Raw genomic sequence first — 26603 nt, forward strand, 5'->3', positions numbered from 1 at the left:
GAGGAGGAGGAAGAAGACACAGCAGAGACCAAGTAAGTCTGAAATCTAACCAGTGACAGACAACCTGTCACTAACCCTAAACCCTGTCACTGCTCCTGTTCCACTTATACTTGTAACCTGTGACCTTTGACCGTTGTCAGTGTCGTAGTCCCCTGTAGCTGAATCTGCATATCTCCCTCCTCTCCTCCTATTTTCTCCTTCCCATATCCACTTGTCCTCTTTCCATTCCTTCCCTGTATCTTTGCTCTCTGTCCCATCTACGTAACATACTGCCCTGAGCTACCTTGCCCTGCCATGGCTGATGTTGCTGACTGACAGTAAGTTTACGTCCAAAATGATAAACAGGCCAGTGGCGGCGGCTCCCATCCAGAGGAGCTCCAGTGTGGGAGGGGAGATGTGCTCTCTGAACAGGAATGATGACGATGATGACGACAAGAAGAGGCGCTCAAGCTTCGGTGCTAAAATAATGGGGATGGTCGGCCTCGGGAAGAAAAGCCAGAGCGCCACGCAGATCAATGATGAGGGTGAGTCCACACTGTTTACCTCACCTTATAACCCTAACCCTGAGGGTGAGTCCAGGCTGTTTACCTCACCTTATAACCCTAACCCTGAGGGTGAGTCCAGGCTGTTTACCTCAACTTATAACCCTAACCCTGAGGGTGAGTCCAGTCTGTTTACCTCAACTTATAACCCTAACCCTGAGGGTGAGTCCAGACTGTTTTACTTCACCTTTTTACCCTAACCCTGAGGGTGATTCCAGACTGTTTACCTCACCTTCTAACCCTGACACTGAGCCCAGAATGTTTTACCTCACCTGCTGATGCTACAGGGAGAGACAAGGAGAGGGTTGATGCTACAGGGAGAGACAAGGAGGGGGTTGATGCTACAGGGAGAGACAGGGAGAGGGTTGATGCTACAGGGAGAGACAAGGAGAGGGTTGATGCTACAGGGAGAGACAAGGAGAGGGTTGATGCTACAGGGAGAGACAAGGATGGGGTTGATGCTACAGGGAGAGGGTTGATGCTACAGGGAGAGACAAGGAGAGGGTTGATGCTACAGGGAGAGACAAGGAGAGGGTTGATGCTACAGGGAGAGACAAGGAGAGGGTTGACGCTACAGTGAGAGACAAGGAGAGGGTTGACGCTACAGAGAATGACAGGGACAAGGTTGATGCTACAGATAAAGTGTTGATGCTACAGGGAGAGATAAGGATAGGTTTTATGCTACAAGGAGAGGGTTGAGGCAACATGGATAAAAAGGGAGACGGTTGATGCTTCAGAGAGAGACTGGGTCATCAACTAAATGAAACATTTGGAATACAGACTGTTGTCCTATAATAAACATATAGAGGAGATGGACCCCCCGGTTGCCCTCTAGGTTACAGAGAGCTGGCAGTCCCATCCACCAAACTACCAGGTGGGTGGTATAGAGGAGATGGACCCACTGGTTACCCTCTAGGTTACAGAGAGCTGGTAGTCCCATCCACCAAACTACCAGGTGTGAAACAGGGAAGACTGGCTAAAAACTCATGAGGAAATGATCTCAACAGAGAAAAATGTCCTCCTGTGTGCTACCTATATCCCCACCAATAGAATTCCCATACTTTAATGATGACAGATTCTCCATCCTGGAGGGGGAAGTCAACCATTGCCAGGCCCAGGGACATGTACTAGTCTGTGGCGACCTAAATGCCAGAACTGGACAAGAACCTGACACTCTCAGCACACATGGGGACAAACAGCTACCAACAAAAATGGGTCACAATTCATGCAGCTCTGTCATATGTTGGGTCTGTACATAGTCAATGCTAGGCTTCGAGGAGACTCTTATGGTAGGTACACCTACAGCTCATCCCTTGGCAGTAGTAGTGTAGATTACTTTATCAGTGAACTCAACCCAGAGTGTCTCAGAGCGTTCACAGTCCACTAACACGACTATCAGAACCTGAACAGAGCAATACTCAAATTTTGTATTTATTTATTTTATTTAACCTTTATTAATCATGAGTCAACAAAGCCAAAGAAATTACACAATATTAGGAAATTCTATAGAAGGAAATGCAAAAACCTACCAAAAAAAACAATTAGGCAATAACGAATTCAAACCTTTTAGACAACTTCCTGGACAAAATATTTCACTGTAATAGTTGTGTGAACTTGGCAGTAGAAAGCCTGCACACTATATTTGACCTCTCAGCTTCCATATTAAATCTAAACTTTTCAAGCATTCAACCTAAGAAAATTAGCAACAATTGCAAATGGTTTGATGAAGAATGCAAAAACCTAAGAAAGACAACCAAAACCATAGAGACACAGAAAAACCTGAGGCTATGCCTTCACTATGGTGAATCACTAAAACAATACAGAAATACATTAGGGAAAAAAAACAACACGTCAGAAATCAGCTCAACGTAATTGAAGAGTCCATAGAATCTAACCACTTCTGGGAATATTGGAATATACTAAACAAACAACAACACAAAGAGTTACAGTTGAAGTCTAAAGTTTACATACACTTAGGTTGGAGTTGTTGAAACTCGTTATTCAACCACTGCACAAATTTCTTGTTTAACAAACTCTAGTTTTGGGAAGTCGGTTAGGACATTACTTTGTTTTTCCAAAAATTGTTTACAGACAGATTATTTCACTTATAATTGACTGTATCACAATTCCAGTGGGTCAGAAGTTTACATACACTAAGTTGACTTTGCCATTAAACAGCTTGGAAAATTCCAGAAAAGGATGTCATGGCTTTAGAAGCTTCTGATAGGCTGATTGCCATCATTTGTGTCAATTGGAGGTGTACCTGTGGATGTATTTCAAGGCCTACCTTCAAACTCAGTGCCTCTTTGCTTGACATCATGGGAAAATCATCATAGTCCCCCACAAGTCTGGTTCATCCTTGGGAGAAATTTTCAAATGCCTGAAGGTACCACATTCATCTGTACAAACAATAGTACGCAAGTATTAACACCATGGGACCACACAGCCGTCATACCAATCAGGAAGGAGACGTGTTCTGTCCCAGAACAACAGCAAAGGACCTTGTGAAAATGCTGGAGGAAACAGGTGCAAAAGTATCTATTTCCACAGTAAAACGAGTCCTATATCGACATAACCTGAAAGGCCGCTCAGCAAGGAAGTTTTTAATGGCTGTTCCAAAACAGCCATTAAAAAACAGACTATGATTTGCAACTGCACATAGGGACAAAGATCATACTTTTTTGGAAAAATGTCCTCTGGTCTGATGAAACAAAAATAGAACTGTTTGGACATAATGACCATTGTTATGTTTGGAGGACAAAGGGGGAAGCTTGCAAGCCAAAGAACACCATCCCAACCCTGAAACACGGGGGTGGCAGCATCATGTTGTGGGGGTGCTTTTCTGCAGGAGGGACTGCACTTCCCAAAATATATGGCACCATGAGGAAGGAAATGTGGATATTTTGAAGCAACATCAAGACATCAGTCAGGAAGTTAAAGCTTGGTCGCAAATGGGTTAATGACCCAAGAATACTCCCAAAGTTTTGGCAAAATGGCTTAAAGACAACAAAGCCAAGGTATTGGAGTGGCCATCACAAAACCCTGACCTCAATCCCATAGAAAATCTGTGGGCAGAACTGAAAAAGCGTGTATGAGCAAGGAGGCCTACAAAACCGACTCAGTTACACCAGCTCTGTCAGGAGGAATGGGCCAAAATTGACCAAACTTATTGTGGGAAGCTTGTGGAAGGCTACCCAAAACGTTTGACCCAAGTTAAACCATTTAAAGGCAATGCTACCAAATACTAATTTAGTGTATGTAAACTTCTGACCCTCTGTGAATGTGATGAAAGAAATAAAAGCTGAAATAAATAATTCTCTCTACTGTTATTACGACATTTCACATTCTTAAAATAAAGTGGTAATCCTAACTGACCTAAGACAGGGCATTTTTTAAATGTATTTGGCAAAGGTGTACATAAACTTTCGACTTCAACTGTATCTATCCAAAACAGAGGTGAGTGGATAAACCACTTTTCCAATCTTTTTCACTCTATAACAAAGAACAAAACAGCAAGAACAAATACCTGATCAATTACAAATCTTAGCTAGACTACCAGAACCCACTGGATTATCCAATTACATTGAATGAACTACAGGACAAAATACTAACCCTCCAACTCAAAAAGGCCTGTGGGGTTGATGGTATCCTAAATGAATTTATAAAATATAGAGACCACAAATTCCAATTGGCTATACTTAAACACTTTAACATCATCCTTGATCACCCCAATCCACAAAAGTGGAGACAGATTTGACCCCAATAACTACCATGGGATATGCGTCAACAGCAACCTTGGGAAAATCTTCTGCATTATCATTAACAGCAGACTTGTATATTTCCTCGGTGAAAACAATGGACTGAGCAAATGTCAAATGTGCTTTTTACCAAATTACCGTACAACAGATGACAGGGGTGGCAGGTAGTCCAGTGGTTAGAGTGTTGGACTAGTAACCGAAAGGTTGCAAGATTGAATCCCTGAGCTGACAAGGTAAAAATCTGTCATTCTGCCCCTGAACAAGGCAGTAAACCCACTGTTCCTAGGCTGTCATTGAAAATAAGAATGTGTTCTTAACTGACTTGCCTAGCTAAATAGAAGTAAAATAAATATTCACCCTTCGCACCCTAATTGACAAACAAGACAAAGTCTTCTTATGCTTTTGACTCAATTTGGCATGAGGTTCTGCTATACAAATTGATGGAAAGTGGTGATGGGGGAAAAACATACGACATTATAAAATCCATGTACCCAAACAACAAGTGTGCATTTAAAATTGGCAAAAAACACACATTTCTTTCCACAGGGCTGTGGGGTGAGACAGGGATGCAGTTTAAGCCCCACCCTCTTCAACATATATAACAGTGGATTGGCGAGGACACTAGAACAGTCTGGACCACCCAGCCTTGTGCTACAAGAATCTGAAGTCAAATGTCTACTGTTTGCTGATGATCTGTTGCTTCTGTTCCCAACCAAGATGGGCAGCAGCATTTAGATCTTCTGCACAGAGACTGTCAGACCTGGGCCCTGACAGTAAATCTCAGCAAGACAAAAATTATGGTATTCCAAAAAAGGTCCAGTTGCCAGGACCACGAATACAAATTCCATCTAGACACCGTTTCACTAGAGAACACAAAAAAAGATGCATACCTTGGCCTAAACATCAGCTCCACAACTTCCACAAACCTGTGAATGATCTGAGAGACACAGCAAGAAGGGCTCCCAAGTGGTGCAGCGGTGCAAGAGGCATCACTACAGTCCCTGGATCGAATCCAGGCTGTTTCACATCCGGCCATGATTGGGAGTCCAATAAGGCAGCGCACAAATGGCCCAGTTTCATCCAGGTTTGGCCGGCACAGGCCGTCATTGTAAATAAGAATAAGTTCTTAACTGACTTGCCTAGTTAAATAAAGGTAAAAAATATATATTCACTACCGTTTAAAAGTTTGGGGTCACTTAGAAATGTCCTTGTTTTTGAAAGAAAAACACATTTTTGTCCTTTAAAATAACATCAAATAGATCAGAAATACAGTGTAGACATTGTTAATGTTGTAAATGATTATTGTACTTGGAAACGGCAGACTTTATTTATGGAATATCTACATCGGCATACAGAGGCACATTATCAGCAACCATCACTCCTGTGTTCCAATGACCCGTTGTGTTAGCAAATCCAAGTTTATAATTTCAAAAGGCTAATTGACGATTAGAAAACCCTTTGCAATTATGTAGCACAGCTGAACAATGTTTCTGATTAAAGAAGCAATAAAACTGTCCTTCTTTAAGACTAGTTGAGTATCTGGATCATCAGCATTCATGGGTTTGATTACAGATTCAAAATGACCAGAAACAAAGACCTTTCTTCTGAAACTGGTCAGCCTTTTCTTGTTCTGATAAGTGAAGGCTATTCCGTGCTAGAAATTGCAAAGAATCTGAATATCTCGTGCTACGCTGTTTACTATTCCCTTCACAGAACAGCGCAAACAGTCTCTAACCAGAATTGAAAAGGGAGTGGGAGGCCCCGGTGCACAACTGAGCAAGAGGACAAGTACATTAGTGTCTAGTTTGAGAAACAGATGCCTCATAAGTCCTCAACTGGCAGCTTCATTAAATCGTACCCGCAAAACACCAGTCTCAACGTCAACAGTGAAGAGGCGACTCCGGGATGCTGGCCTTCTAGGCAGAGTTGCAAAGAAAAAGCCATATCTCAGACAGGCCAATAAAAAGAAAAGATTAAGATGGGCAAAAGAACACAGACATTTGACTGTCACGACTTCCGCTGAAGTTGGAACTCTCCTTGTTCGGGCGGTGTTCGGTGGTCGACGTCACCTATCTTCTAGCCATCGCCGCTCCACCTTTTCATTTTCCATTTGTTTTGTCTTGTTTTCCCGCACACCTGGTTACTCTATACGTGTATATTATCCTCTGTTCCTCCCATGTCTGTGTGTTCGTTCGTTACGTGTGTGATGCTACAGGCTGGTTTTGCGCCGGGTATTGTTGTAACCCGTGGTTATGTTATTTGTACCTAGTTGTGTAATTTTTGCGCTATTGCTTTTTTGCTTGGGCCAGAGTGTTGTGACGCAGTTGCGGCCGGCTGTTTTCCTCTGCCTGAACAAAGTGTGCCTGTTCACTCATCTCTGCTCTCCTGCTCCTGACTTCCTTCGACCAGTTGCGCACACGCTGATATGGACAGAGGCACTCTAGGCACTGGCCTAGAAGGCCAGCATCTCGGAGTCGCCACTTCACTCTTGACGTTGAGACTGGTGTTTTGCGGGTACTATTTTTTTTTGTAACAGTATTTTTATTGGAATTTTACAATTTTCACCCATATTAAGAGATACAACAACAGAGACAAAGCACACAGAAAAAAAACAAGAAAAACAGCACCCACTTACACATATCTACGCATATATATATACACATACATACACACATACACACACCCATACATATACATACATACACTCATGCATATACATACATACATACATACATACATACCACACACACCCATACATACGTACACCATTTTCCTCTTCCCGCTCGGTGCTTCTCTCACCCCATCACCATCATTGCGTCTCTCAATACATACATTTTAAACAAACTTACAAACAGAAATTAAACAAAAAAAGCTCAGTTTAAACCAAGAGGTTAGGTTCCACACATGGAACGTACAGTGTAGTTCTGAAATACATAGATCCCCGCCATTCTACGAGAATCCTTGCAGCATAATAGCTGATACCTCAGGTTCTAGGTAATTTAGATAAGGTTCCCATACTTTGTAGAACTGGTCTGTTTTAGAATGCAATGTACATGTCAGATATTCCAGAGGGACCCATTCAAATAGTATCTTATGCCAATCTTTAATAGAAGGAACCTTATCACTAATCCACTGTAAAACGATGTTTTTCCTCGCTGCGAAGGTAAGGATGTTGTAAAGCCTCCTTTTACCCACAGAAGTAACATGCCTACTAGGGAGACCTAACAGTAAAGAAACTGGGTCGAATTGTAGATCAACCCCTAGGATCTTTTCAATTTCTTGCAGAACACCAGACCAGTATCTTTGTATTTTGGTACATGACCATAAACAATGTGTTAGGGTGCCTGTATCAGTTTTGCATTTAAGACACTGAGGGGAAGAGGAAGTGGGCCTAAAGCATGTCTGCGATTTGGGGATATATGCAATCTGTGTATTATTCTTAATTGGATTGCTCTAGTACGATTACATATAGATATTGTTTTTGCACATCTCCAAATGTCCTCCCACATCTCTTCGTCAATAGTAACAGACAATTCTTTCTCCAACACTTGTTTCACCCTCTGTGTGTTGACAGCAGAAAAGGACCTTAAAGTATCATAAAACAGACTTACAGACATTTTAATTGTAGGAAAAAAAGCATTCTTTCAATGACAGATACATCAGGGTTACCAATTAAGGTGGTGCTCTTCAGAATATAATGTCTTACTTGTAGGAAGCGGAAAAAGTCCTGTTTTGGGAGTCGATATTTCTCGACCATCTGCTCAAATGACAACAACATTTTATCAGCAAATAAGTCATTTAGCCTGCATATGCCCTTATTAAGCCACAAGTTAAAGCCAGTATCCAGCAATCCTGGACTGAAATCTGGGTTGTTAAGAATTGGGGTAAGAGCAGAGGTTAGTTTGGACCTTCCCAGGAAGCGTTGAACTGACCTCCATACTTTGAGTGTGTTAAGTGTAACGGGATTATTGCAGTGATCTTCTACAGACTTTAAACTTCTGAAAAATAAAAGATCCTGTAAGGGGTATTTTGAAAGAGAAGTCTTAATGTCTAACCAAATAGAGGAGTCATCATTTGTGATCCAGTCAGAAATATAACAAAGGTGGGCACACCATTGATAGAACCTGATATTGGGCAGGTCCAAGCCGCCCATAGAACTTGGCAGCTGCAATATTGCCATCTTAAGTCTTGGCTTGCGTTTACTCCATATAAAGGAACTTAGCCATCCATTTACATCCTTTATTACCTTATTGGAGAGTAATACTGGGATCATTTGGATTGGGTAAAGTAGTCTAGGTAAAATGTTCATTTTCAAGAGGGATATCCTACCCAACCAAGAAATTGGGAGAGAGTTCCAGATCCTGTCTTATTGTATCAAACAAGGGAACAAAATTGGCTTTGTACATTTGCTGGAATTTAGGAGTTACAAATATACCTAGATACATGAAACCTGAGGGAGACCATTTAAAAGGGAAGTGGGGAGAAGTATTAGGTACAGAGTGTAGGCTACCAAGTGACATAGCCTCTGATTTAGTTAGGTTAATCTTGTAGCCTGAGAATTCGCTGAATAATTAAATAATATTAATAAGAGATGTAATTGAAGTCTCGGGACTAGAGATGAATATCAGGACATCATCAGCATACAAGCTTATTTTATGGTGAACATCACCAATGAGCAGCCCCTGTATAGCAGGCGTTGCCCTGATGGCCTCGGCCAGTGGTTCCATAACGAGTGCAAAGAGGAGGGGGGATAAAGGACAGCCCTGTCTGGTACCTCTGTGTATAGAGAAGCTATTTGACCTTAGCCCATTAATAAGGACAGCAGCCTGAGGATCATCATATAAAACTTTCACCCATTTTATAAAGTTGTCACCCAGACCAAATTTATTTAGAGCAAATAATAGGTAAGACCACTCCACACGATCAAATGCTTTCTCAGCATCTAGGGAGAGCACAAGACCATCCACAGCACTTTGTTGGTAGGCTTGAATTACATTACGAAGCCGCCTGACATTGTGGCATGACTTACGGCCCTTAATGAAGCCAGTTTGGTCTCCTTTCACAATTAGTGGCAGTGAGTCCTCTAATCTTGTGGCTAGACTTTTAGAAAGCAATTTTCTATCCACATTAAGAAGGGAAATTGGTCTGTACGAGGAACAAGACTCGGGACATTTTCCCTTTTTGAGAATAAGTGAAATGTTGGCTTCTCTCAGCGTTTGAGGGAGTTGGTCATTTGAAAATGAGTGATTAAACATATCACGCAGTGGCTCAAGGATCAGGCCATGGAACTCTTTATAGAACTCACTACAAAACCCGTCTGGTCCTGGGGCCTTACCATTTTGCAGATTCTTAATTGCGAACATTATCTCTTCCTTGGTAATAGGGGCATTAAGGAGGGACCTCTGCTCTTCGGAGATAGTAGGGAGCTCAATCTTACAAAATAAGTTCTCCATTAATTTGGGTGCATCATTTGGCAGTTCTGAGGCATAAAGGTTTGTATAAAATTTCTTAAATGAGTCACTTATCAATTTATTTTCATATAAATGATTACCATCAGAATCAGTAATAGTAGCAATTGACTGAGAGTCAGCTCTCTTTTTAGCTAAGTATGCCAAGTACTTTCCTGGCTTATCGCCATGTTCATATAGCTTTTGCCTGACAAATCTCATTTTCTTTTCAGCGTCCTGTGTTAGGAGAGAGTCTAACGTTGATCTAATGACTGATATTTCCTTTAATAGGGCAGGAGTGGGCGTTTTAATGTAGTCCTTCTCTTTAGTTCCTAATTCACCCTCTAACATTTTTTGCTTTTCACGCTTTTTCCGTCTCTTAGTAGCTGTGTATGACATAATCAAACCCCTGGCATACGCTTTACAGGTCTCCCAAAGGAGCGAGGGGTTATCTGTTGATTGAGAGTTAATAGAGAAAAAATCTTTAAACTCTGTAATAAAATATGATGTGAATGTATGGTCTTTAAGAATGGTTGTGTTCAACCTCCAATGTCTTGACCGATTGAATGCCCCGTTGAGTTTTATGTCCAGGATCACCTCAGCATGATCAGATATGACTATGATTCCTATCCTAGCGGATAAAACAGACTGCAAAGACGTCCTGGGCATAAAAAAATAATCTATTCTAGTCTGACATCCATGAGGTGCAGAGAAAAAAGTGAACTCTCTGTTGGAGGGATGAAAAGCTCTCCAGACATCCGCATACCCCAGATCATCACAAATAGCTTTAAGTGACTTAGCTTGAGGAGAGAGTGAAGCTATACCGCTGGGAAACCTATCAATAAGGGGGTTCAACAAGCAGTTAAAATCTTCTCCAACCACTGCAGTGTCCGAGTTTAATTCTGAAAAGTCTAGAAATACCTTAGTGAGGAAATCATCAGGGGGGTGAGCAGGGGGGAAGTAAATATTCATTATAGAAATGTTCTGCTCTTGTAAAGTACCATTAATTATAACAAAGCGACCAAATTTATCTTTCACACAATTCAAGACCTTAAGTGGTAAGTTCTTTTTCACCATTATTGCTACCCCTCTACTTCTGGATGTAAATGATGAGAAAAACACTTGACCAAACCCCCCTTGTTGTAATTTCAGGTGCTCCTTATCATCCAAATTAGTTTCTTGCAACAGGGCAATATCAATATTTTATTTTTTCAAAAAAGACAGTACCTTCTTCCTCTTAATGGGGTTATGGCTCCCTCTAATGTTCCATGTACATACACGCAGTCCGTTACCTGCCATTGTATCTTGACCATTCAATATCCAGGCTGGATCCCACTGTAAAAGTGGGGTGGTACCTTTTCCATGTGTTGAACCCTCCTCTATCTCACCGAGCATAAACAAACGATATGAACCCTGAACTCAAACTATAATAAACCCAAAAATTAAACATGTAAAGATCCAAAAGGGGGTTTTCCCACTAGCTAACATGCAGGGGATTTCAACTCTCCAATGTAGACTCTTAAGTCCGCATTGCCGCTCAATAGCCTCATCCTTTATATGTATGGAAAAGAAAATCAATAGAAGAAGATTGAGGCTCTTCCACCTAAAACAAAGCCTGGGCACCAATATGGATTCACACATATCTCAGCCTGAGCTATAGCGGCTATTACTTTAGCAAAAAAAATAATAAAGATATGAATATCACTGAGCCGGAGTACGTGAGGACTCCCACCACTGTTTCATGATCAGATTCAACCAAAAATAAACAAAGTTATCCAATGCTGCTGAGGTGCAGCTTAAAAGTTATTTACCCGAGAGAGTCAATAAACGCAGCAGCCTCTTCAGGTGTGTAGAGCTTTTTAGGCGATCCGTTGACCATAATCTTCAATGTGGCCGGGTACAACAGTGCGTAGTCCATCTTCATTCTTCTGAGTCGAGCCTTCGCCTCATCAAACGCTTTGCGTCTTCGTACAACCGCAGTGGAATAATCATTGAAGAATGAGACCTTAGGACTTTTACGTTGACTACCATCAGAGCCGATGTTTCTATTCGCGTCCATGACACGCTGCTTGTCGGTGAAGTTGTGGAACTTTATAACCACCGGCCGTGGGCGCTGATTGGGACCGGGTATCGGTGCTTGAGAGCGATGGGCTCTGTCCAGCTTCACACGACCAGCCTTAGTGTCCATTTGTAGGTAGCCAGGGATCCATTCCTCAAAGAATTTTACTGAACGTGTCCCTTCAGAATTTTCCGGGAGTCCCACAACACGAATACTGCATCTGCGTCCTCGATTATCCAAGTCGTCAATGTGCTCTGCCATTTTGCGCACCTGTTTCTCAAGTGCTTTTATCTTAGCGTCCATAGATGTAGTTGAAGTTTCCACTGCATCAATTCTTCCTTCCGCCTCAACAACACGTTTCACAACCCTCTGTAGTTCAGCTGAATGGCCTGCTATTGCTTCCAAGACCGTTCTTATCTTAGCATCGATCACTTTAGTAATGTTATCAGTCATCTTTTGAATCACCAGGTCCATTGTGCCTGGATACGCAATGGTGTTAGCCTCGCTAACGTTAGCTAGCTCCTCATGCACATCCACAGGGGTGGTGGTTTTGGTCGACTTCTTAGTAGTTCTGTTGGGCATGTTGTCGGATATTTTTGCGAAATAGCCGTCAAGACTCATTATATGGTAACTTATTTAGCCAATTCTACCACTTTTTCAAGCTATGAGATTAATGTAAAAATATACATTTATGAATGCCACGAGAGCTCGCTGAAACACAGTGTTCTCTCTACAGCGCCATTTTGTCCCCCCTTGCGGGTACTATTTAATGAAGCTGCCACTGAATATACTTATTTAAGTCTGTTTTGTAAAATACACTTTGCATAAAAACCCTTAAATATGTAAAAGAAAGAACTTCAAAACAACTGTGTTCTTTGATGTTGGTAGCACTGTATATTCATTTAACGATTGTCCTCTTCTTCTGACGAGGCGTAAGAGAGGTCGGACCAATGTGCAGCGTGGTAAGTGTCCATTTTAATATATAAAACTGAACACTACAAAAATACAAAATAACAACGTGAATGAACAAACTAAAATCGAAACAGTCCCGTATGGTACAAACACAGACACAGGAAACAATCACCCACCACTCAAAAGTGAAACCAGGCTACCTAAGTATGGATCTCAATCAGGGACAACGATTGACAGCTACCTCTGATTGAGAACCATACCAGGCCAAACACAGAAATCCCAAAACATAGAAAAAGGAACATAGACAACCCACCCAACTCACGCCCTGACCATTCTAAAACAAAACATAACAACAGAACTAAGGTCAGAACGTGACAATTCAACATAAATTCTCTCACAAATGTAATAATACCTAAGGTTTACTTGTAAATGTCCCGTACCTCAGGTTCTGTTAATGATGACCTCAGTAGCAAAGTAAATATCCATTCATAAATTCATAATGCAGTAACCATGTGTTCCATACAGGAATAGAAATGACAAGGATTCCCTGTTTCACCAACAACTGAACACATATCCCAACCCAACACGGAGTAAATCACAATAAAAACAAATTAAATATCACTTGGAAAAAGTTGTATTCAGTCTGTCAGTCAGTCAATCCAATCTGCCAACAGATCTCCAGCTGGGAAGGCCACAGAGAACTGCTAGTACCAACGGAGATTTGTTAGATGTCCAACAATAGTTACACTGCAGTTAGATGTTACCGCTCAAGGCTAACATGTCCCCATCTGTCTCTTTCTCTGTGTAACGTTATAGTTAAATGTTACTTCTCAAGGCTAACACATCCCCATCGGTCTCTTTCTCCATGTAACATTATAGTTAGATGTTACCTCTTAAGGCTAACATGTCCCCTGTCTGTCTCTCTCCCTCAGAGGAGGAAGGGAAGAAGAAGATAATTCGTCTGCCAGTCCAGAGGAGTGTTGAGACGGGATTGGCCATCGAGTTCAAGAGCAGATTGACACGGCAGGTCAGCCGAGAGTCTTCCGACCCTGACGCCGAGGCCAAGCCGGGAAAGTAAGCATCCCTCTCAAAATCCTATCCTCATTTTCCTTCTTCCCCCTCCAGGATACACTATAAGAAGAAGAAGAATCTGAATCGTTTATAGAGCACTGGAAATCTCCCAATATTAACATAGTAGTTTGTGAATAAAGTACAAAATCAATGGATTTCCTAGACCAAACATTGATAATATAATGTCCCATTTCAGTGGGTTGTTATTATGAATACACTACTTGAGCGTTATAGGATAGGATGATATACTTGCAGCAGTGTTGTGAGTAACACATTACAAAGTCACACAGAGTACTCAGATTATTTTTTTGTGGTAATGAGGAGGGTAGTTTCTCAATTTAAGTAATCTGTTAATAACATTTCAGGAGAATCCCCTGCTGATTATAGACCCATAAATGTAATAAATTGTGACAATAAAATAATAACAAATCTTATAAGCAATAGAATTGGGAAAAATCTTACCAGATTTGCCAGACTACATATCTATCAAACAGGGTCAATTAAAAAGACACTTACAAACAAATACAAGAACATGTTTCAGTTTATGCAATAATGGCTGTTGATGCCGAAAAGGCTTTTGACCTTCTTGAATGTCCTTTTCTATTTAATACCTTGGAAGATTTCAACTTTCCAGCTGAAATAATACATTAAATAAAAATATTTGATAAAATATACACTAATAACACATTATCTGATGAAATAGTTTTTGAAAGGATCACAAGACAGGGATGTCCTCTCTCCCCTTTTCTGTTTGCACTGGCAATTTAAACACTTGCAGAAAGAATTAGGCAGGACCCAAACGTAAAAGGTATCAGTATTGGTAAATATGAATTTGAACTAAACTTATTTGCAGATGATCTCCTGATATACCTGACAAATATTGAAAACTCAATGCCCCCTTTGCTAAAAGAAAATAATCTGAAAACTCAAATCTCAGGTTATAAAATGAACATATAAAAAAAATCTAATGCTGGCAATAAGAAAAATAAAAAGAGTAACTCACGATCTACAGAAATCCTTTAAATGGACCACAAAAACATATTAAATACTTAGGATGCTTAATGAGTGACGACAAACAACAAATATACTACTTTATTCCATTACTCAAACAATAGTACATTTACATTTTAGTCATTCAACAGAAGCTCTTATCCAGAGCGACTTACATCAAACTGTTTCAGCGACTGTCAGACAGGGTCTGGTAGTGCTGCGGTCCCAGCTACATCAAAATGTTTTAGAGACTGTCAGACAGGGTCTGGCAGTCCTCCAGTCCCAGCAACATCAAACTGTTTTAGAGACAACAGACAGGGTCTGGTAGTGCTGTGGTCCCAGCTACATCAAACTGTTTTAGAGACTGACAGACAGGGTCTGGTAGTGCTACAGTGTCAGAATAACCAAAAGAGGACTAATACCCTAATGTTTGTTCCTTTAACTCTTCCTTCTGGTGAGTCTATACAAACAAACTCCTACCATTGTTAGATTGGATACTGTCAGAAAATGTGGTTGTAACATTAAGTATATTGTTGTTATTCCATTGGTTACATCTAGGTAGATGCCCCAGGGGCAGGGTGGCCCACACATTGAATATTTTAAATGCAATAAAACCTTTCTCGTGAATGACCTCCTTGCTGAGCGCGAAGTTGATTTCATGTTTCTCACTGAAACATGGCTGTCTTCAGACTGTAGTGCCACTCATATTAAAGCCCCCCTCCAGAATACAGATTTTCATACTCTTTCCATACTCGATCAGAAAAGGGAAAAGGATTGTGGGGGACAGACTCTATTTTTACTAATGCTCTCAGCTGTAAGGACATTTTGTTTGGTGTCATTGGGTCTTTTCTTTTGAGCATCATGCTATACTGTTTAAATGTCAGCCACCAGTGCTGGCCATATCCTTATATAGGCCACCAAAGCAATGCCCCAATTTCTTTACTGTTTTGTCTGAACTATTGTCTATTGTCCTTGAGAACTATGATAAAGTCATTGTGTTGGGTATTTTAATATTCATGTTGACAAAAGACTGACTCCAAGGCCATTGAATTTCCCCACCACCTTCTGGAAAAAAAGGTTTTAATTGCATATATGAAGAAGTGCAAGCTTTTGTTAAATCACTGCCTGGCACCAAAAAGGCACTAAAAACTGCTATGGTGAAACCCCTTTTGGAGAAAATGTATCTAGATTCTTCAGCCTTTAGCAATTTCCGGCCAATCTCCAACCTCCTAATCTTAAGCAGAATTCTGGAGAAATGGGTTTTCAAACAGTTAAATGATTTTTTAAGTGCCAACTGTATTTAAAAAAAAAATCCTATCTGGTTTTCGGGCCCACCACAGTACTGAGACAGCCTTAGTCAAAGTGTTAAATTATCCAAGAGCCAACACAGATGCCAAACAGCTCTCTGTGCTTGTATTTAAGTTCGACACTGGTGGAGGCTTGTCCTCTCTGGTCCAGTTATAAATTGATTTAGGATCTATTTAACCGGTCAATATTTTCTATGTCACCATTGGTGAACATATCTCAGAGAAAGTTGTAATCTGTATAAAGGGCAAAATATGAGTCTTTCTTAACAATCTACTGGAGAACCATTTTGGATTTAAATATCATTAATGTATGAGTAAAGCTTTAATATTTAATCATTTTAACCCCCCCAAATGCATATTCATTATATACAGTGCCTTGCGAAAGTATTCGGCCCCCTTGAATAATTTTGCACGCCCAATTTTTCCGTTTTTGATTTGTTAAAAAAGTTTGAAATATCCAATAAATGTCGTTCCACTTCATGATTGTGTCCCACTTGTTGTTGATTCTTCACAAAAAAATACAGTTTTATATCTTTATGTTTGAAGCCTGAAATGTGGCAAAAGGTCGCAAAGTTCAAGGGGGCCGAATACTTTCGCAAGGCACTGTAAATGAACTGTGATAGGACCAAAGAGTTAATCAATGTGATTTTTCCATAAATAGACAAGTATTTACCTCTGCATGGTTGCAGAATCTTGTTTATTTTGCTTTCAACTTTCTATTGAAATTGATTGTGGTAAGTTCATTTATATTGTTTGAGATGTGAATACCAAGTATATCTGCTTCACCATACACCCATTTTATTGGTAAACTACAAGGTAATGTAAACACTGGATTTTTTAACAATCCAATACGTAATATGGTACACTTGTCATAATTAGGTTTTAGTCCAGAGAGGCTAGAAAAGTGATAAACATCGTCAATGAGATTGTGCAGGGATCCAGATTGCAGACTTAAGAGAAAACTTGAGTCATCTGCATTGACAGTTTTGTTTTTATCCCCTGGATTTCTAACCCCTTAATGTTCTTCTTGGATCAAATAGCTAGCATTTCAATGGTTTTTCCTCTCTCCTATTTTGTGCCTCTATAGTACAGTTTCCATTTCCATCTACCTGCGTTGTAACTTCCACTATTTCCTTTATTAGTCTAATCTCTTTTGACCTAAACTGCTTTGGTTTTTTACTTTTGATGCCAGCAAGAATGAGAATAGGAATTAATCAAGACTGCTAGCTTGATTAAGACTGCTCTATATCTCACTAGGTCATGGTTTTTCAGCCTCCATATATCCACTAGTTCTAATGTATCCATGATCTTCAATTATAACTTGCTATACTTATTTCCCCACTTCCCATAATGATACCCACATTTTAATTATACTTACCACAACCAGTGTTTGTAAACTTACCATTAAAAAACACCATGATGATTAAGTGTCCATATAGCTGTACCATAATATTTGCACTGTTAAGCATACTGTAGCTGCAACCATGTAAACTTCCAATTGCCCTAATATCCCACCCACTAAAACCTCCCCCCATATCTAGGTCGGTTGTTACTAAGACCATCAGACCATCTCCCTGACTCATGACAAGAGGGAAGGCCAGAGGGAAATATGGGCCGTCCCATGATAACATACTGTACATATCTATGAGGGTGCTTTTTAAGAGAACTAACCAAATAACATGGAAAACAAAACAAAATATTAATAAATATCTTATATTGAAATATATAATATACCTCACTTAGAGAAGTGCTTCCTTAAAGTCAGTTATTGTCTTAGTTCTACCGTTAACTTTAATCAGTATATCCCAGTGTTAACCAGCCCACCACACACTAATAGAGACAACAACCCTGTTGACAATACCTATTCCATTTGCCGGTGTGTATCGGAACAATAATAATTGTTTACATTTTTTAAATGTAAAAGGGTAATGACACCAATTATTTTAGGATTGTATAGGCCTACTCCAACAGAGAACCTATGCAGGTTTCTCATTCTATAATCTTTTATCCTAGCCCTACGTTTTATTTTCATTACCTTTATTCCCATTATAGCAATAGTATTGACAATACACAACTTTACACAACAATACACAACTTTACATTTCTGTGACACCAGAGGATTTTAGCTCTACCTATAAATTATTTGACTGTAATAGTGATTTAAATACTTGGATAGCTCACAACTTCCTCCAGCTCAATCAAGACGAGACCAAGGTACTTATTGTTAGAGCCGAATCACAGAGAGAATCTGGCCGCACATTTTAATTCACGGGCAATAAAGATAAAAAACCTATGTATTATTTTAGATTCTGAATTCAATTTCAATCACACATTAGGAATGTCACAAAAATATATATTTACCACCTGAGGAACATTGGCAAGGTGCTATCATTTCTCTCTCAGGCTGATACAGAGAGACACATCCATGTTTTTATTACAAGCAGGCTTGACTACTGTAAAGCACTCCTGTCTGGTCTACCCAAGAAAGACATTGGTCAACTGCAAAACATACAGAATTCTGCAACACGGGTACCAGACAGAGAGCACACATTAAACCGGTTTTAAGGTCGCTGCACTGGCTGCCTGTGAGTTTTAGAATTAATTTGAAGATTCTTCTATTGGTTTTTAAACATGATTGTCCAGCCCATTACATGTCAGACATGCTTTTATGTTATGTACCCGGTAGGTCCCTCAGGTCCTCTTGCAGTTGCCTAGAACCAAGAGGGATGGAGAAGCAGCCTTTAGCTTCTATGCCCCCAACCTCTGGAATAGCCTGCAAGAGAATCTGAGGGGGGCTGCAACTGTGGACATTTAAAAAAATATCTTAAAAAACACCTTTGCTTTTCCTCAGGGTATTTTGAAGTCGTTCAGTTTGTATTGTTATTATTTGTTTTTTTATTCTCTTAAATGTGTTTAGTAAATATTTCAGTTTATTTTAATTGTTTTTATTTTATCCTTTTAATCACCTTGTCATCACGTCTGAAATGTGCTGTACAAATAAAGCTTGATTTGATTTGATTATTGTATTAAGGCTGACGTACAATTGATACTAAGGATGATGTACTAGCAATAACATTGTTGTTTTAATAAGGATGATGTACTAGCAATAACATTTGATTAAGGATGATGTACTAGCAGTAACATACCCTCTGACCAATGTGGCAGTGGGGATCTGATGTCCAGCAACAGTCCGCTTGTGGACGATTCCTGGAGTTGGTCTTGAGAATATTTGCCCTGGCTCTTCTCCAGGTACATCAACAGCCTCCCTGGCTCTACTCCAGGTACATCAACAGCAGGGGACCAACATCTGGGGCCGAGGTTATTCTGACCTCCTGCTCTTGTTCAGGAAAGAGTGGAGGCTGATACCCCATGATGCACTCGAAAGGGAAGAGTCCTGTGGCAGAACTGGGAAGAGTGTTCCGGGCATACTCCACCCAGACCAGTTGATGGTTCCGGATAGTGAGGTTGGTTGAGACCAGGCACCTTAAGGTGGTCTCCAGGTCTTGGTTGGCTCGCTCCGACTGACCGTCTGGGGATGGAATCCGGATGACAGGTTGGCCGACGACCCAATAAGGGTGCAGAATGCCTTCCAGAACTGAGACGAGAACCCTGATTGGAGACCATGGATCCGGAAGACATGCTGCACCATAAGCTGGGCCATCTCCTTGCCAGCAGATAGTTTGGGGAGAGGGATGAAATGGGCAGCCTTAGAGAACCGGTCGACTACCGTCACAATATATGAGATCAGGGACGATGAGGAACCGGTAGTGGCTGCAGGAGGCCAGACGGAGCTTGCCATGGAGTCTAGTTTTGAGCACACAAAGTGCAAGCGGTGACGACGGCAGAGATGTCAGGCACCATTGTGGGCAACCAGAAACGTTGTTGAAAGCAGGCTAGTGTATGACGGGACCCTGGATGACAGGTCAGCCTGGAGGAATGAGCCCATTCCAGGACCTGAGACCGGACTGGGTTAGGGACAAACAGCCGGTTAGCCGGGCCCCCTTCAGGTCCAGGCTGGGAGCGTTGCGCCTCACAAACCAGGTTCTCAATTCCCAAAGCCACAGTGGCAGCAAGGCATGAGGTAGGGAGAATGATTTCAGAAGTCGAGGGTTTGGCAGAGGAACTGTATAGGCAGGAGAGAGCATCAGCTTCACATTTTTAGATCCTGGATGATAAGAAATGGTAAAGTTGAATCTGGTAAACATAAGGGCCCACCGGGCCTGCCTTGAGTTGAGACGCATGGCTGAATTGAGATATTCCAAGTTTTTATTTTCATTCCAGGCCAGGAATTGCTGTTCTGCTCCTTCCAGCCAGCGCCTCCACTCCTCCTACGCCATCTTCACCGCCAGGAGTTCCCGGTTGCCCACATAGTTCTTCTTAGCAGGATTTAGGCAATGGGACAGGAAAGCACAGGGATGAAGCTTCTGGTCCTGGGCAGATTGCTGGGACAGGATGGCCCCCACTCCAGCATCCAAAGCATCCACTTCCACCTCAAATTGACGCGAGGGGATTGGATGGATGAGGATGGGTGCTAATTTGAACCGATGCTTCAGGTCTACAAAGGCTTTGTTGACAGCTGGAGACCATTTGAACGGTACCTGGGGGAGGTGAATGCTGAGAGGGAGGCTGCCAGGGTGCAGTAATCCTGAATGAAACGGCGGTAGAAGTTTGCAAAACCAAGAAACCATTGCAACTGCACCCTGGACATTGGTTGAGGCAAATCCACCACTGCTTCCACTCTTCCACTGAACATTACACTCAGCAATGACATATCCCAGAAAGGTCATAGAAGAGCGGTGGAACTCACACTTCTTGGCTTTCATGAACAATTGCTTCTCCAGGAGGCACTGAAGGACCTGTCTGACATGGATTACATGTTCTTGGGCAGATCGGAAACAAATCAGGATGTCGTCAAGGTAGACGAACACAAACCAGTTTAGCATGTCCCGAAGCACATCATTGAACAAAGCCTGATGATATGACCTGGTACTCAATGTCCACTGACTGCGTTGAAGAATGTCTTCCACTCATCCTCCTCGTGTATCCTATGCAGGTGGTAGGCATTCCGAAGGTCCAACTTGGAAAACATGGTAGCCCCCTGGAGAGGTTCAAACGTAGGTAGGGGGTAACGATTTTTGACAGTGATATTGTTAAGTCCCGGTAGTCAATGCATGGGCGCAGGGTCTTGTCCTTCTCCACAAAGAAAAACCCTGCGCCGGCAGGAGATGCAGATGGATGGACAGCCCCAGTGGCCAGAGACTCTTCTATGTTCTCCTCCATAGCAATGCTCTCTGGTGGGGACAGAGATTACAACCGATCCTGAGGTGATGTAGTGCCTGCGAGAAGATCAATGGCACAATCATAAGGATGGTGCGGGAGAAGGTAAGTAGCACGTGCCTTGCTAAACACTTCCAGGAGGTAATCGTATTCTGTGGGGATAACCGAGACATCCACAGTCTTGCTAACCTCCTTAGGAAAATGACTAGGGGAAGGCTGTGCTGCTTGAAGGCAGTGGGAATGGCAAAATGGGCTCCAACCCAGGATGGAGCTTGTGGTCCAGTCAATTACAGTATTGTGCTTTTGGAGCCAGGAAAATCCCAAAACAACCAGAACATAGGGAGATAAAGTGAGGAGAAACTGTATTGTCTCACTGTGGTTACCAGAAACCCGTAATTGAACGGTCACAGTACTATAGGTGACTTCCACTATAGGTGATTTCATCCATGGGCACAGCGAGAGGCTGAGTGTGAATACCAAGCTCCGAAGCTATCGTGGCATCCATAAGACATTCATCAGCCCCAGAATCACAGAGCACCTTGAGAGACTTAGATTGGTCTCCCCACATCACAAGAGCAAAAAGGGGTGTGCGGGTGATGGGAATTTGGGAGCTCCCAGTCTGACTCACCATAGTACTGATACCCACTAGAGACAAGGTTTTCCTAATAGGGCAGGTAGCTATAAAATCATTTACAACGTTAACAATGTCTACACTGTATTTCTGATTAATTTGATGTTATTTTAATGGACAAAAAATGTGCTTTCTTTAAAAAACAAGGACATTTCTAAGGTGACCCCAAACTTTTGAATGGTAGTGTTTTTATATATTAGTATTATAATCGCAACCAACCCTAACGATCCCATCAGCATGTCACCTGCAGAGAACGTATATATTCATATTCAGAACAGAACACACTAATCAGTGTGTTTTGTCTCTCCATGTCCTCCTCTTCCCTGATGTCAATAACCAGTGTGTTTTGTCTCCCCATAGACTTATCTTCCCTGGTGTCAATAACCAGTGTGTTTTGTCTGTCCATAGCACAATCTTCCCTGATGTTAATAACTAGTCTGTTTTGTCTTTCCATAGTCTTATCTTCCCCGGTGTCCGTATCACATCTGACATCCACTTCACTGAGTTCCTGGAAGGGTTGGGCCCCGCACAGCTAGCCGGTAGACAGACACTTGCCACGCCACCAATGGGTAAGCACCATGACTCCTTTCCCTTTTTATGACTACTCCTAGTAATCACTCCTCCCCCTTGGCCAAAATCCCTCCTCCTTGTTTTGACACTCCTACTTGTTATGCTGTTACATGCAGGTGACATCCAGATGGGATGGTTAGGGTTGTGTTCTGGTTAGAATATTAATATATAGTTAAAGTCTGAAGTTTACATACACTTAGGTTGGAATCATTAAAACTAGTTTTCAATCACTCCACAAATTTCTTGTTAACAAACTATAGTTTTGGCAAGTCGGTTAGGACAACTACATTGTGCATGACACAAGTCTTTTTCAAACCCTTGTTTAGTCAGGAAGTTAAAGCTTGGTCGCAAATGGGTCTTCCAAATGGACAATAACCCCAAGCATACTTCCAAAGTTGTGGCAAAATGGCTTAAGTACAACAAAGTCAAGGTATTGGAGTGGCCATCACAAAGCCCTGACCTCAATCCTATAGAAAGTTTCTGCGCAGAACTGAAAAAGTGTGTGCGAGAAAGGAGGCCTACGAACCTGACACATTTACTTCCGCTCTGTCAGGAGGAGTGGGCCAAAATTCCCCCAACTTACTGTGGGAAGCTTGTGGAAGGCTACCTGAAACGTTTGACTCATGTTAATCAATTTAAAGGCAATGCAACCAAATACTAATTGAGTGTAAGTAAACTTCTGACCCACTGGGAATGTGATGAAAAAAATAAAAGCCGAAATAAATCACTACTATTATTCTGACATTTCAAATTCTTAAAATAAAGTGGTCGGGAATTGTGGAAAACTGAGTTTAAATGTATTTGGCTAATGTGTATGTAATCTTCCGACTTCAACTGTTTATGTTCTCTGCAGGTGATATTCAGATTGGGATGGTTAGGGTTGGGTTAGAATATATGTTCTCTGCAGGTCAATCAATCAATGAAATGTATTTATGAAGCCCTTTTTACATCAGCCGATGTCACAAAGTGCTATACAGAAACCCAGCCTAAAACTCCAAACAGCAAGCAATGCAGATGAAGAAGCACTGTGGCTAGGAAAAACTCCCTGGAAAGAGAACCTAGAGAGGGAACAGGCTGTGGCCAGTCCTCTTCTGGCAGGGCCGGGTGGAGATTATAACAGAACATGGACAAGATGTTTAAACATTCATGGATTACCAGCAGGGTCAAATAATAATAATAATCACTGTGGTTGTAGAGGGTGCAACAGGTCAGCACCTCAGGAGTAAATGTCTGTTGACTTTTTATACCCGAGTATTCAGAGTTAGAGACAGCAGGTGTGGTAGAGAGAGCGAGAGAGAGAGAGAGTGAGTCGAAAACAGCAGGTCCGGGACAAGGTAGCACATCCGGTGAACAGGTCAGGGTTCCATAACTACAGGCCGAACAGTTGAAACTGGAGCAGCAGCACGACCAAGTGGACTGGGGACAGCAAGGAGTCATCAGGCCAGGTAGTCCTCAGTCATGGTTCCAGGGCTCAAGTCCTCTGGGAGGGAGAGAGATAATTAGAGAGAGCATGCTTAAATTCACAAAGCACACTGGATAAGACAGGAGAAATACTTGAGACATAACAGACTGACCGTAGCCCCCTGGCACAAACTATTGTAGCATAAATCTAAATAATATATATGTTCTCTGTAGGTGACATCCAGATAGGGATGGTGTACAGGAAAGAACGTCTGGACGTGGAGGTCATCAGGGCCAGAGGACTTGTGGGTAAACAAGGCAACAAGCAGCTGCCAGGTGAGCATGATATATTACTGGTATTATATATGTTATCATATTATCATTATAGCACAATGTCCCCAGGGAAGGGCATTTATGTCCAGAAAGCATTCAGCAAGAAATGTGATTGAAATGTACTTATTGCCCTCTCTGCTTGTTTCTCAAGCCCCCTATGTGAAAGTATATCTGATGGACAACGGGAAATGCATAGTCAAAAAGAAAACCAGACTGGCAAAAAAAACATTGGATCCCCTCTACCAGCAGCAACTTCAGTTTGAGGAGAGTCCAGAGGGGAAGGTTTTACAGGTAACTCGTGAAATGCACTCTATTTGACATTTTCAATTGTTCTTTATAGGTCTATTTCAGTCTATTATGAGTAGTTTGAGTAACACATAATCAGTGTTTTCTCTTCTCCAGATTATCCTGTCGGGAGAATATGGTTAGTGTTACTTTTAGGGTTAGGGTAGTTTGAAGATTCCCAGGTTAGGACAAGCTAATAATTCCATGAAGAAGCTTTAGAAAGTCAACCTGCATCATGGGACCAGGGCCGTTGCTAACTAGCATAGATATTCCCATTGTATTGAAATCATCCTCATTTATGCAAAGAGTTATGGGATATTAGAATCCTCTTGTTTTAACCATTGCTCTTCAACCTAGGGGTTAGGGTTAGTACTATTTACGAAGTAGTATGTAATACCTGTGTTCTCTTCTCCAGATAATCGTGTGGGGGGACTATGGACGCATGGACCACAAATCCTTTATGGGAGCTGCTCAGATACTTTTAGATGATTTAGACTTATCCAACATGGTGATTGGTTGGTTCAAACTGTTCCCCCCCACCTCATTGGTGGATCCAACTTTGGCACCTTTAACTAGCAAAGCAGCAGTAGCAGAACAAGCTGCAAATGCAGCAAAATTAAGGGACAGCTAACATTGTCATAGAAATAAGCAACAGGAGGTAAGTCTGCCAGGCCACACCCTCTTGGGCCAAGCCCTGGTTACCCTGGTAACACTGCATGCTTGATGTTCTGAGCCCATGAAGAGGGAGGGTAGAGTCTGGAGCAGGCCATCTGATCTTACTGCAACAAGGTGCCCCCTGCGGGTGGAACTATCTTACTGCAACATGGGTCAGGAAACCCTAACGCTAACCCCCCCGGGTCTACGCCCCTCCTAGGGAGGACCAGACAAGCACATGAAGCTGTGGCAAGAAAAGGAAAGAAGAGGTGGAATGAATTCAGTGGTACTAGATTTCAGTCTCTGTTAAATCCATGATGAGGAAATAGAATAACTAATTCATGAGTTGGATTAGGGTTAGTTGTACAGTTTGTCATGACGTGGCCCTTTCTGGGTGTAGATTGTGGCTTCCCCCTCTCTCACTGTCTCCTACACCCAGGTTCTGTTATCTCATGTCGTAAATTCCTGGCGGAGGCTCTCTTCCCTTTTCATGCAGAGAGAGAGAGACCACAGAGTGAACAATGGATTTCACGTGGCCGAACTCCTAAATCCCCAAAATGAGAAAATGAAACTACATGTCCTCTTGTGAGAATGTGGGAAGGGTCCGTGGACACTTACGGGACAGTTATGTTGAGTGTGTTTCATTTGGTGACCTCACGAAGGACAGGAAACACACATAACTAAATCTCTGAATGTGTACATTTCTCAAGTTTGGTGTTTGCATCTAATTCTTGTATGAAATGAATGAGTAAGGATGAAACTCTTTGTGAAATGAAGTTGAAAGTTCAACTAAGTCATTGGCCCGCCCCCGTGAGCACAGACATGATCTGGCGTCATGGAACCGCCTTTTCTATTGTTACGAATAAACCCCCTCCTGAAGAAATCCTCTTCAGACGAAGCAAACCCACAACGTGAGCTGTGATTGCGAATAGTTAATAGCATGCATACCTCGGTGTAAGCTGATGTAGCACAGGCTTGAGTACCAAGACTAGAAAACCAGACCATGTGGAGCATTGGCTACACGGCTGGAAATGGTTAAACTCTGAGATTATCGATCCCCACAGAATAAGATAGATAGATACTAGTTACTAGTCTGCAGTTAGAAATTATGTAAACCTGGGACGAGAATACCCGAAAACGTCTGAAACATCTATGAGAACATTTCTGAATGGTGCTCTGAAGTATGCATTCTAACCATGAAAGACTGATCTTCAGGGAAACAGAAAGAGAGAGAGAGACTCGGATGAACTTTCCAGCAGACAGACCGGATTCCAACAATGAAGACAACAAAGACACATCATAAATATGTACTTGCAATTATTATCGACTGAGCGGGTGTTCATGTGCGAAGGATGAGCATTTCAAT

At 41.7% G+C, this 26603-nt stretch overlaps 1 protein-coding gene across 2 annotated transcripts; it reads left to right on the top strand.

Annotated features, from left to right (window-relative positions):
- LOC110487806 (regulating synaptic membrane exocytosis protein 2) lies at window positions 1-25795 on the top strand. 2 transcript variants are annotated; one of them, XM_021559723.2, is made up of 7 exons: window positions 1-32; window positions 346-524; window positions 13651-13792; window positions 22451-22563; window positions 24200-24301; window positions 24450-24589; window positions 24999-25795. In XM_021559723.2, the coding sequence occupies exons 2-7, from the start codon at window positions 395-397 to the stop codon at window positions 25212-25214; spliced, it is 843 nt and encodes a 280-aa protein (XP_021415398.1). In that variant the 5' UTR covers window positions 1-32; window positions 346-394; the 3' UTR covers window positions 25215-25795. The 2 variants fall into 2 exon arrangements, with proteins under 2 accessions (XP_021415398.1, XP_021415397.1); XM_021559722.2 differs by having other exon boundaries at window positions 7-524.
- The last annotated feature ends 808 nt before the right edge of the window (window positions 25796-26603 follow it).

The sequence above is a fragment of the Oncorhynchus mykiss genome, chromosome 32, assembly GCF_013265735.2.
Source record: "Oncorhynchus mykiss isolate Arlee chromosome 32, USDA_OmykA_1.1, whole genome shotgun sequence".
Taxonomy (NCBI): Eukaryota; Metazoa; Chordata; class Actinopteri; order Salmoniformes; family Salmonidae; genus Oncorhynchus; species Oncorhynchus mykiss.